The sequence below is a fragment of the Schistocerca serialis genome, chromosome 3 (genome assembly GCF_023864345.2).
Source record: "Schistocerca serialis cubense isolate TAMUIC-IGC-003099 chromosome 3, iqSchSeri2.2, whole genome shotgun sequence".
Lineage (NCBI taxonomy): Eukaryota > Metazoa > Arthropoda > Insecta > Orthoptera > Acrididae > Schistocerca > Schistocerca serialis.
This window is the reverse complement of record NC_064640.1, coordinates 239,813,151-239,826,052: the sequence shown is the minus strand read 5'-3', so window position 1 is coordinate 239,826,052 and position 12,902 is coordinate 239,813,151. Positions and strand designations below refer to the sequence as shown.

The following is a 12,902-nucleotide window of genomic DNA, read 5'->3' as shown; positions in this document are numbered from 1 at the left end:
ACCTAATATTGTGTGGGGATTCCCTTGGACTACTTTATTTTCAAATATGTGTTGGCATGTGCAGCTGAAACTGATTATTCTCCCATGCATCTTCTTCATGTATCTTTGTGAAATCATATTCCTAAAACTTTTACTCCATAATTAGTTTCTCTCTCTCGCTTGTATTTATCAGAGTCAAAATGCTTGAATAACCTGGCCTTTGCTGCCAAATGTAATCTTCACTGCCAAAATATAGAATTCCCTATCAAATTGCCATCTACATTGTTGTATCCATCCCATTACCCAAAACTTGTGGCTTTTTGTGGGTCACCACTACTATAATATTACTATGCCTAAAGGTTTGACACGGAATGACATGAACCTGACCAAATGAGGGTGGTGGGATTCTTCAGTTGTTCACTTTATTTTTTATATATTTCCTTTCTTGAATCAAAAAATTCCACTTCTCTGTTGAATTAGACTCTTTCAGGAAAATTAATCATCTCACATCAGATGTGCCGAAAGTATCATTTGCTTCGTGATCATACACTAACTCTGCTGAACATTCTTAATAGCAGCATACTGCATACTGCAGAACAACAGAATCTATCCCAGCCAAACAATACCACCACTTGAAAAACAACTCTACAAGCTAGAAAAAATAGAAATAGACTCAGCTAATAAAGACCAGTCAGTTACTAGAATTTACTGTGAATCCAGAATTTTCATAATTTTAAAAATATGCTTTACAAGTTAACTTTACTGTGAATCTTTGTGAAACTGTTGTGTCAAATTATAAAATGCTTAACTGTTATATAGATATAAATTGTGTGAGGATAGACAGACACTTGTCATAAACTTAGATTTGGCACATAAACTTAGATTTGTGTCATCACAAAGTATCAGTATGGCAAGAACACACCCACACACACACACACACACACACACACACAGAGAGAGAGAGAGAGAGAGAGAGAGAGAGAGAGAGAGAGAAACACTCTCTGTGTGTTGCTTGTTAAATTCATCATTTGTGCCGTGAATGGTGATGTGAGTAGACAAGCTCAAGTTGGGGAAGGAAATTTCTGTTACCTATTCAAAGGAACCATCTCAGCATTTGCACTAAGTGATTTAGAGAATAAAGAAAATCTTTCCATCTTCGTTTTGCTGCATTTGCTTTTGTAGTTGTCATACTACAAGACATAATAAATGGCTAAATGGCTGCCAGCATCAGAGTCCCTGTTATACTTCCGTTACATGCGTGATATTATATTAGTTTTTGTTGATTGGTTTTTGTCCAAAACAAATTTCTGGGTTTCACCTGTTGTGATATATTCCATCCAGCTGGATATTCTTAAAGTGTGTGCATCATTATAAAAGCTCAAACCCAAGTAACTTGTCTCCAACTTGAAAGTTTTGATTTGTGTGCTATCATTAAGTGATGAAGATCATTAGTAATCTTTCAACAGTTTTTACTTCTTTTTCTTCATTCGATTATGAAACACATATGTCCAGTGTGATTTCTTTCATTCCTATGCTTTTTAGCCCTGTTTCATAGGTTTCACCAATAATTTAAATTTCATGAAACATATTGGTGTTTGTGTAACTGGGATACTCATTTCTGGTTTCACTATGGAATGAGATGGGGCATTGGTTAGACACTGTAGTCATTCCCAGGAGGACAGCAGTTCAAATCCCTGTTCAGCCATTGAGACTTACATTTTCTGTTCGCTTAAATAAGTTAATATAAACACTGACATATTTCCTTTGAACAGAGCATGTCTATTTTTCTTTTCTATCCACCAAAATCTTAGTTTGTCATTATTGAGCTCTAATTTTCCTTCTTTCCTTTTTAGAAACAGTAACATTTAACTTTGTTTTTGTCTGATTGTTATCAGAAAAAGATGTGTGTGAAATATGCTGTTTTTTTCATCTTTTTATGCCTAAAAACTTTCTACAGTTTCATTATGTCAGGGTTTGTGTTGTTTGTTAAATAAGCATGGGTAACTTGGCACAAGCTGTTTTATAACCATAGTGAATAATACAAGTTTCACTGCTATTTAATTGCTGGGGTAGCTAGAGTATATATAATGTATCCACTAATACTTCGAAACTTTCTTTCTGTGCAGGTATGCTCCGAGATATATGTATCCTGGAAGAGTTTACCCAAATTACCTGTCAGGCACAGGATACGTAATGTCAAATGATGTTATGAAACGACTGTACAAAGCCGCTCTGCAGACGCCACTCTTCCATTTGGAGGATGTATATGTGACAGGACTGTGTTCCAAAGCAGCAGGCATACGTCCACGTGATCATCCAGCTTTCACATATGCACGTCGTCGAATTGATCCTTGCTTGTTGCGTGATCGTTCAGTTATCACCAGCCATCGCATGGATAGTGCTCAGCTTCGGAAGATTTGGCCTCGCATCCGGGATCCAAATCTTGATTGCTCAAGTTTCACTGCATCGCAGAAACCAAGTTCCAGACCCAACAAGAAAACAGCAAAAGTGAGGCGTCCAGTAAATAAATGTGTTTAATTACCTGTATATGTGGACATGATTAGTCAGGAAATGTCTTGGTTGTGATACTGCTGAATTGGTGTGAACATGTGTGTTTATTTTGTGTGTGTGCTATCTTTTTTGTCATGCTACCATTAGGATTATTTGCGAAATTTCTCTTCACGTTTCAGTGATTTATTTGATTTTAAACAAAACAGAAAATTGTTGGCTGTATATGTTACAGAACACTAAGTTTTTTAAAGTATGAGATTACATATTTTTTATGCGAAAACCTAAGGTACTCAGTCATAAGCTCTCCAGTACTGTAGGAAGCTGATTGAGGGATTTTGTCAGATTTGTAAATCAGTTTGCACAAATATTTTGGTCCCAGCAAATGATAGGGACAAATAGTATTAGTCCACTGTTTCTGTTGCATTTTGGACACCATTGCCTGAACTAGTCGTACAAAGTATGAAATAATGGATGCATTGACGATGTGTAACCAAGCAAACATTTTATAGTATTTATGCATTCATATTTTTTTACAGGAAGACATTGAGCATTGCAGTGAAATGAAGTGAGACTGGTTGGAATTAAAATTTTGTGAAAGAAAGAAATGATCAATTGATGCTTCAGTCTGCCATACACTCTGAGAGTAATTTACCAAATTAAATTTCATATCAGATTTACTATTTAGCTAACAGTACCATATTATTGTTGTGGTTGTTTTCTTAAATCTTTTATATTTGACCTAAGCTCAAGCAACTGGCAATCACAACATAAAAAGTTATTCTCTAACATTTGATTTTGCAATTATTTATTTATTTATTTATTGCTATTTTAGGCTTCTGTTGTTTTTTTTCCCTGCATATCAGTGATTTAAAAAAAACCTCAGATATTAAAAGTAAGGTGACAAAAAATGAGAGTTTCAGAAGTCTTAAGAAAGATAACATGAAAATTTTTGGAATGTGGTACTGTAGAGCACCACTTTTATTTTTAGAAAAAGGGTGTATGGCAAATTTGTGGGACTATTGCTTTTTTCTTTCATTGTACTCTGACAATATTGTTTGCTAATTGTGTTCCATAAAAATAGAGTTGTGAATATACAAATGCAACAGTATTACTATTCCGTTGTTCCTAAGTATCATAGTCAATAATTTTTAAATTAACTGTGGCAGTTTGAACACAACTACGAGTGTTCCTTGTATACATTTTAATGCAAGTAATTTAAAAAAATCTCCTTCGTGTTGCAACTGCGAAGTTGAATGATTCTCTTTGTTATTTTTCTGGTTTCTTTTTCATGTACTGATATTTGCAATTTCATCTCTTACCTTTGTGAATATATCTCTGTGAATCAGCTGCCTTGCAGAACTCGTATAATAATAATAATAATAATAATAATAATAATAATAAAAGTGTTGACCTTTTAGTGGTTGTGCATTTAGGAAAATCTTCATATTTCAAAATTTACATAATTATTTTGTTATGCTCATCGCTAAAATTGTCAGCAGCTGTATATTACTGCTCGACAGTTTTCTTGGAATTATTTTTGCTATAGTGTGTATTTAGTGAATTGTGGAGAACTTGGTAATAAACATATCGGAAAAGTGTTGATCTAGTACATTAAAAAAGTTTAATATATAAATGAATCCAAGAATAAGATCATTTATTAGGCTGTTACAATACCTTACATTCTGATTTTTGACATTCAGTGATCAGGTGCTAAATGTACACTATTTCTGACAATGAACCACCAGATTTTGTAAATACCCATCTTGAGTGAGTGTCCAGTTAGCTTTGTAAATGTATTGTTCTCTTGCCATTATGTTGTTTATCAATTCAGTTATAGTAAGACGCTGTATTTCAAGAGTTCTGAGTTTCTTTGATTTCTGTTTAACTGAAATGTTCAGTGGTTGCGTCAGTGGTAATTTATATAGTCTTTATAGTGAACCTAGAGTTTTGTTACCAATATTCTTACTACTGTCTAAATTGCTTTTGTATATTAATACTGTAAACTACCTAGAAGATGTTATTGAATTTACTGTAAGTTATTGTATCGGACTGGTGCTTGTGTGTGCTGGCGCACATTGCCTTTTTTCCCCTCTGTTTTTTTAATATGGTGAAAGACATCAACTCTTAATTGGGGGTGGGGCAGGGTACTGTTGTTTTTATTGAGTCTAGTTTATGTGTGTTTAAGAAGGAAAAGATGTTTTAGCGGGCATTTCAACATCATATTGCTTATCCAAATCAGTTACTTTTTTTATTAGAGTTTAAAATAAGTCTTGCTTTTTCTGTATTTCCCTTCAATAGTTTACTGCTCTTTGGTGTATCAGATATTTTGCTCTTTGATACATTCATTTTATTTTTATTCTTCACAAAATGTAACTAATGCTTCTGTAAACCTGATTATTTTATACTGATTGCTAATACTGAAAAATTTATATACCAATTTCTCTGAATGCATTGATTGAATATATTTTCATCTACATTATCAACAAAAAAATTGTGAAGCTTCATCATGTGTGACCGACTGATGGGAGTGCTAAAGAATACTCATATTTAATAATTTTTTAAAATATTGTGCAGAAACAGTTAATTTGTAGTAGAATTGCACAACCCCAGCAACATGTCAATTGTGACTGCACATTGACATTAACGAAACTTGGTGCTGTGCTTTCACTTAGTTCTGATGACACCTTTGATTGTCAGGAGCTGAGTAGTAACTCTGTAGGTACATGACCATTCACATTTCTCTTTTTACCTCATACTGAAAGCTTCATAGTCAATTCAGTAGTCAGTCACAAATAATGAGATATATTTTTGAATATGTGCAATAATAAAAACTTCAACTGTTTTTATTACAGTATAATTTACTTGTGTGTGCCCACAAATGGTGTAACTAGTTTGTGAGTGAAATGTGGATTGCTGAAATTATCAGGAGCTTTAGCTTGGTCCCTGTCTCTTCAGAGTGATTGACGTGTGCTAGTAATTTAGATATTGTTTTTTAAGGTGATGTGCCATAGGTGTGTGTGTGTGTGTGTGTGTGTGTGTGTGTGTGTGTGCGAGAGAGAGAGAGAGAGAGAGAGAGAGAGAGAACAGGGTATCATGCCATCGCCAGCAGCCCCCAGGTTTTAGTAATTTTAATCCATTATTTTATTTATCAGATCATATCTGCATATAATATATTTTCAAACCAATAGTTTTGGTTAATAGGAATGCCAAAATATTTCTCAGGCCATAGTTCAGAGACAGATCTTCATGGTGCTATATTGTTCTTATATTTCAGCTGGATCAGTAGTAAAAATTTGCTTGCTTTAAGTTTACAAATTTCAACTACTTTGAGTTGGAGGATAAACAGTGAACTGTCCGAGAGTAATGTAAATATTGGACTTGTATTGTTGTTTCTCTTTTTCATCGTTGAGAATGCATTTTTTCTTAGAAATAATGTTCTTGTAGGTGCTTCATTTGCCCATCCATGTTTAAAAGAATTGTGGCTAATATATTTACAATAGTAGTTCATGTCACATTAAATTTCCATAATGTCGCTGATGGAAGAGCATTAAGATTAGAGAGACACTGATTTATGTGTATGTGGTCATTTTACCTCTTCCTTTGGTTAGACCTCACTTTGTGTGTGTGTGTGTGTGTGTGTGTGTGTGTGTGTGTGTGTGTGTTTCAGCACCTTGCATATGCATGTGCCCGCACTTGGCTGTGCAAATTCGTGTAGCTTGCACATGTAACTGATACAAATGTGGCAGAATGAAATTAGAGAGGCACATTTTTCGAACAGGTTGTGAATCTGCAAATCAGTGTATGTGCTTAATATATTTTTATCATACTAAAAATTTGCATGTTTATAGTGTTGAATGTTGATGTAACATTTTCAGATTTAATATTTTGTGAAAAATTAAATTTGCTTTTTCGTGTGCATATTGTGCCATAAATGAGTCCTAAGATTCCATTGTTTTCTGATAATAAGTTTACATATTGCACTTCTTTCAGCTGTTTGAAGGTGAAATCTTCACTTTTGGTGGCAGAAAGAGTAATGTAAGTCATAAAATTAGAAATTTGTGGGCCTATTCTAAGGAAGAAAATCAAAGAACACTAACTTTCAAGCCATCACTGTAGAGTGCTAGAGTTATTATAAAAGTGGAAGTACGAGAGTCATATTCTGTAAATGGTATAGTAAGGGATGATTGCTCTATATTCCATGAGACTTTTTCATATACTTCCTGCTAATTGCATAGGAACAGGGTAGGACATTTTTGCTTATGCTGTTGTGCTATCTTTGCCGTAAGTGTGTAGTGCACAGTGAATTCTGTTTTCACCTTTGAAACATTTAAAAAATGCATTGTGCTTGTAAGTGATAAAGCAACTGTTCTCATCCTAACACTTTTCCTTCACCTGAAGGTGTTTCCTTCTTTTTGTCATTAAAAAGGTAACTACCAAAATGTCTTCTTAAGACCTGTTCTGTTGGTTGATTTATTGAAGCTAGGATCATATTCAGTATACTAGAGACTCCTTTCCTTCTACAGATCTCTTGTATATTTATGTTGTTCAATTTATTAATACCACTGTTACTTGTAGCCTGTTTATACGGCAATGTTAAGTTTGTTATTTACAGTTTTCATATTCTGTAAAGCTAAGCTCTTAAAACTCGGAGGGGGGGGGGGGGGGCGGCTTGAAAATGTATATCACTTGAGATGTACTATTGTTATGCAAAAAAAAGAAAGAATCAGTTCACCTGAAATATAATATTGCTGTAAAAAAATTAGACTCAGTTTCCTTACTGGCAGTCTATTGCTGCCATAGATACATTAAAGTAGATTTTATGAAATAGTTTTTTGTGCAGAAAGAATGAGGGTAGATGTATTTAATGTCGAATCAAACTAAATACTTTTAGAATCAGTTTCTACTTCAGTCAGTATGCAATATATCATACTTTCAGTTGGCAAAGTTTGTCCAGTTCCATCAAAAGAAGAGAACAGCTGCTTGTCTGATATGAATCTAAAACTGTGTGCTGAAGATAATATAATTAATATGCAAATATTTAACTATCTAGAGATTTCTTTTCATCACAGCAACATTCGTGATACAGTCTCTGCTAGCCATTTTATATGTATAGGTTTGCAATATAATATTCTTTTCTTTGTAGCCCTGGTGCCAATATTGATTCCAACTCATGAGTTATCATGTTATTATTTCATTGTTTATAACTGTACAATATTGTGTTTTTACAGCAACTTTATGCCCAATTTTAGTCCAATCTTTGTGTGGGATTTGGAAAAGTACTTAATGATTAATAACTGAAACTTGACTCGAAGGCTGAAACTTTGTAACTAGATGACTTAAAGGAATCTGGTTTATATTTGATAAGCTCTATAATTCTCATGGATGAATAATGGGCTACTTCAGAATTGAATTTGTTTTTACACTGACAAAATAAAAAAGCCAAGTATGCAGGAAGTTTATGGGATAATCTCTTGATGGACATGCATTTAGTAAAGCTCCATAGGCTCTTTAATGCAGCAATTAGTAGTTAATTACAGTAAAAGTCTATCAGTACCTAAGTAAATGTTGGCAGTCACAAATGCCTATGTATCATTTAATGTAACTTACTGGACACAGTTGCTTGGCATTGTTGACAAAAGTTTAGTGGTTTTATATGTGTGTTTCGTGCAAGGCAACAGAAAAATGTACCCCACTGCTCATCCATACCACCACAGTGCACTTGTCTCTTGTATGGTCCCTCCAGATGCTTGTCTAACTTAAAATGTATCCTTCCGTGGATACTTTTGGTCCTATAATGTTGAAGTTCATAAGTAGTGATTGAAAACATTTATAGATGCAGTGCCTGAGTGTGCAGAGTACAAGCATTGTAACTTCATAGCCCATGCTGTCTTTTTCACAAGACAAGAATAAATATTTAGCCATTGGTTACCAACTGTCCTCCCTGAGGGATTGCCTTAAATTGAGTTATGTACTTGAAGTTGGCACATAACATCATATGAAACCAAGATTATGTTAAGGGGATGATGGTTTTCTGAGATTACATATTCTGTGGAAATATGTAATATTATGTGCAAACATTTTGTTATGTTGTATCTATTCAAATAAGAAACATCAGGAGCAAAAACGACACTTGGTTCCTGTGTATTATCTAGGTCAGTAAAAATGAAACTAATGAAGAGGTACAGAGTTATATTCTGTTTAGATTTTTAATAACTTACTATTGATGATTGCATCTGCTAGATTTAACACACAATTTTTGACTGATCATGACTTTCAGATTTATTTAGTATAAGAAGTGGTTTGCAGTTTTACATTATGAAGAATATCTTGTCATTTTTTTTTCTCAATAGCAAGAAGCATTGAGTCAGTTTCTGTCTAAGATAATGCAACTGTTTTAGTGTGATTCTATGAATCATCAAAAATAATTTAATAGAGATGTTTTGTACTGTTCATGTAATCAGAGTTTCTGTAAAGGCACATTTTAGAAACTTGAATATATGGATTGATGATTTCTCACTGCTTACATTGCAGTCTCAGTGAAACAATGCGGGACATGTATTATTGTATCATTGTATTTCTCTCTGCTTATTCGTGAAACATTCAGTCAAGGTAGAGGAGTATAGGTTTTAGTACAGAAAGAGCTCAAATATGTCAGGTCTTCCATTTTATGGGATTTTATCATACTCAGTGTCATCAATTCATGCTGCTTGCATCATGGGTTCTTTTACAAGGCAGTCTCCCTAATGTGTGGAAGGAGAATGAGATTTCATGTTCCCTGAAGAACTTTATTTTACTTGAGCTTTTAATTGCGTTAAGTTGCATGCAGTCCTCCTGTGAGTTTTCAGTGCTTATATTATTATTTTAACATTAATTATTCAGCTCTCTGATACTTTTATGTCTGATTTTAGATAGAATTTTTTGCATACAGGATATCACTGGTTTCCTCTGTATGTAATTTTGTTCTCCTCTTATTTGTGATATGGCAGGCAGAAATTGCATATCTGCTTCCAAGACCAAGATGAGCAAAGTATGAAAATATGTTTGAGTTTTCAGTTCAGTTCCATCTAATTTATGTTGTATGGAAACTATACTCTGTGGTGCTGTTTTCATCATCAGTGCTAATGGAAAATGAAGTAATTATTAAACAATATTGTTATGCATGTTAAATGTAAAATAATTCCTTTGGTGCCACTACAAAAAGAAAACAATGTCCTTACAAATTGTGTTTGTTGTAATACAAATATGAGTCAATTGCAGAGCATTCCTCCTTTGATGGCCATTGTCATGACTTTAGCAGCAGCTCTACTCAAATTTCCATTGTTTGATCCCTTTTATCCAGTGCCAATAAATTACACAAAAAACTTAGATATATAACGTTCAGAAAGTGGAAACCACTGGAATTAAGAGAAGAGGATGGGAGGGGGCAAGCTCACAGTGGAGTAATTTTTTAAGCACAGTGTGACCTTGATAGGTAATGTCACTCATGTTTTCAGTTATTTTAGATATAGATGCACATGAAATATCACTGTAATCTTTTTTATGTATGTCATGCATGATGTAACCATTATCATATTCCAGTAACTACAGTCTTCAGTTTTCCAAAATACACTATTTGTCACAGTTATTTATCTTCAATGTTACATTTAGAAAGGTACTGTAGCATGTCTCTAGAGCATACTATATAAAAAATTTTAGGTTCTATTTTAGTGTCTTTCTATGAGTAATGCTAACATTAGCCAGACAGCTTTCATTGGTATCATTTTTACACACATGTAGTTCAACATATGCCATCAATTGCCTGAAGTGCTTACTACAGAAAGTGCAGAACTATATATAGCAGTGCACTTCTTTCTTGTAATTGTCTTGTAAAGTTAAAATTTTTCAGGTTGTAATAATTCTGTGCCAGCATACTTTTCATACTTTTGTATGTAATTTTACAACAGTGTAAATTAATTATTTCTTGTTTTGTAATGTAACTGTAAGGGTGAAAGCTGTTGTTACCTTTAAAACTATCTTTGCCATATGTTTTAGAAAAGCCTACAGTATTTTTGATACAGCTGCAACAGCATATAGGGTGCTATTTTGTGTGTGTGTGTGTGTAGGGGGGGGGGGGGGTGCATGCACGTTTCATACAATTATTCCCTATTTTAATTCTGGAAATTTAACTGAAATAGTACTCTTTCACATTGTGCAAAAAAAATTGAGACATTTATCTGTGTGTTGTAAAACCACCTACACACAAATATGTGTACATAATTGATAAGTTTATTAATGTAATTTTGGTGCAGCAAATTGGTTCCCTGAATGTACTACACATGTAAGATTATTTCACCACTCTGATATGCTTGGGACATTTTTGGAATATTAAAAATGTGTAAAAATTAGTTTTGTGCATGTGTCTAATTTTTACATAAAATTTAGTGATTTTATTTAATGACTTTCTGCTGACTAATGTAAGATGCCATATGTATTTGTTAGATAGTGCTGAGCATAATATAGTTAAGAGTTGCAATTACATCCTAATTATTGTCATATCTATTTATTGCACATTGCAAAAATAACAGGGCCAATAGTCTGTAGACTTCTGTTAAAATGTCAGATTTAATATATTCTTTGGCAAAGTAAGTAATTCTATCTCCAATACACTATGTGGAGAACTTCTATAAATTCTGATCACTTGTATTTCTATGTCTCCAGTGTGCTGCAGACACACTGATGTGTATCATAGCTTTTCATGCATACCATTTGTTTTTCATTTCTCAGAAAAAAAAGTTGTAGCGAGTCTTATAGTTTGCAAATTATAAATGGTTTTATCACACTTTCAATCTTCATGAATCCCATATGGTGTTTCTAATGTTTTTATTCGCATTGTTTCATGAAATTTTAGGAACAACATATTTTTGGGTAGTGTGACTTCTTTTCCATATAATGGGAGTCTGAAGAATCCACTGAGACCTTTATACATTTAGCCTATTGTTTCCTTCCAATTTGACAGGTAAACACATAGTTGCTGCTTTACAGTATTAACTATAGTAACCCCTCATGTCATGTGACTATTATTTTTACTTTAATAAATAAATCTTTTTGGGTCATTTATTATAATGTCACTATGACAAAAACATTTGCGTATTGGCAGCTTATATGTACAGTTTGTAAGCTGCTGTGTCACCATTTATGAATATGAGAGAAAATACAGTTACAGAAGTTGTTAATGATTCCTGAGAGAAGTAAAGAAAAACTCTGTGGAGAGTCTTACATGGTAGGTTATTCAATATTATAACTACCTCTTGACATTCCTAATCTATGTTGGGAACTGTTGAGAAATTTATTAAAAGCAAATGTGTGGAAATTGCAAAGAAACTGGGCTGTTTTACCATAAGAGTATGTTTCTATAATTCTTTTATACCATTCGTGTCTCCCATACTGCATGGGGAAAAATATGGTATCTATACATTTTCACCTCTGGTTATACTAAATTCTATACTTTTTAGTTACAGCTCAGTCTTTTTTTCCATTTTCTTTTTAAAAATGAATCTGTAATTTTTCCATTTCCATTTGAAACTTTCTCTGTATGTCTTCCCTGTTTATAATTCTGATAGTCATCTAACTGAAAGATGAGTGAAAATTGGGAGTATGCTGAGTTTCCAATATCCGGAGCACAGGTTTCTTTCATGCTTATGAGGAGTGCTCTTACTGCCACAAGTTGTGAGCAGTTTCCACACTTTTTTCCAGTCTTGTAACAATTTCTACACTTATTTTAAACAAAATACAGCAGCCTGTGTTCCAAGAGCTATCTGTGTTAAGAATTTGTAATCTTAAAGCTTGACCTCTAACACTGTGTTCGTAGGTTCTTCTAACTACTTAACTGCCCTTTTTTAGCATTTCTATTTGAATTCTGTCTTGGGAATTACAATAACCAGGTAGTTGCATTTCAGAGAGCTTTGTAAACATTCTGAGCAGTACATGCATTTAAAAATCTCTTCCACAGTTAAAAACTCCAATCTTACTCACAGTTAAATTGTCTGTTCAAAAGAATTATTTTAGTTGTTTAATGCTTGTTGTATGCTTGTTGTGTTACTGAAAAAAATTAAGCCTCAACATAAAGACTGTTACATAATTCATGTAAACATTTATTTTTCACTATAAGCTGTCCATCATATTTACAGGACATTGTCACTTCTGGGTGTGATACTTCCGTTGTTCTTTTTGATTAGTTACTCTATTTCCTCGGTAACTCATACCCAAATATAAGTGAATTAAATTTTAAAGGCAATTCATTCAAGTAAGTGGTGACATAAAGAAGTCTTTTTTTATTATGCATTTTTAAACAAAGTGCCTATATTGTAACTCCATGGTATTTGGTAATAGTAGCCCAAACAGTAGAATTCATTAACTTCTTACACTTAAGATTG

General features: G+C 33.4%; 1 protein-coding gene across 1 annotated transcript in view; it reads left to right on the top strand.

The window, feature by feature from the left end:
- The window catches only part of LOC126469988 (beta-1,3-galactosyltransferase 1-like), a 70,466-nt gene extending 64,197 nt beyond the window's left edge, over positions 1-6,269 (top strand). The window contains exon 5 of the mRNA XM_050097435.1: positions 2,106-6,269. Within this exon, the coding sequence (XP_049953392.1) occupies positions 2,106-2,517 (412 nt within the window). The 3' untranslated portion in view covers positions 2,518-6,269. The remainder of the gene's footprint in view (positions 1-2,105) is intronic.
- The last annotated feature ends 6,633 nt before the right edge of the window (positions 6,270-12,902 follow it).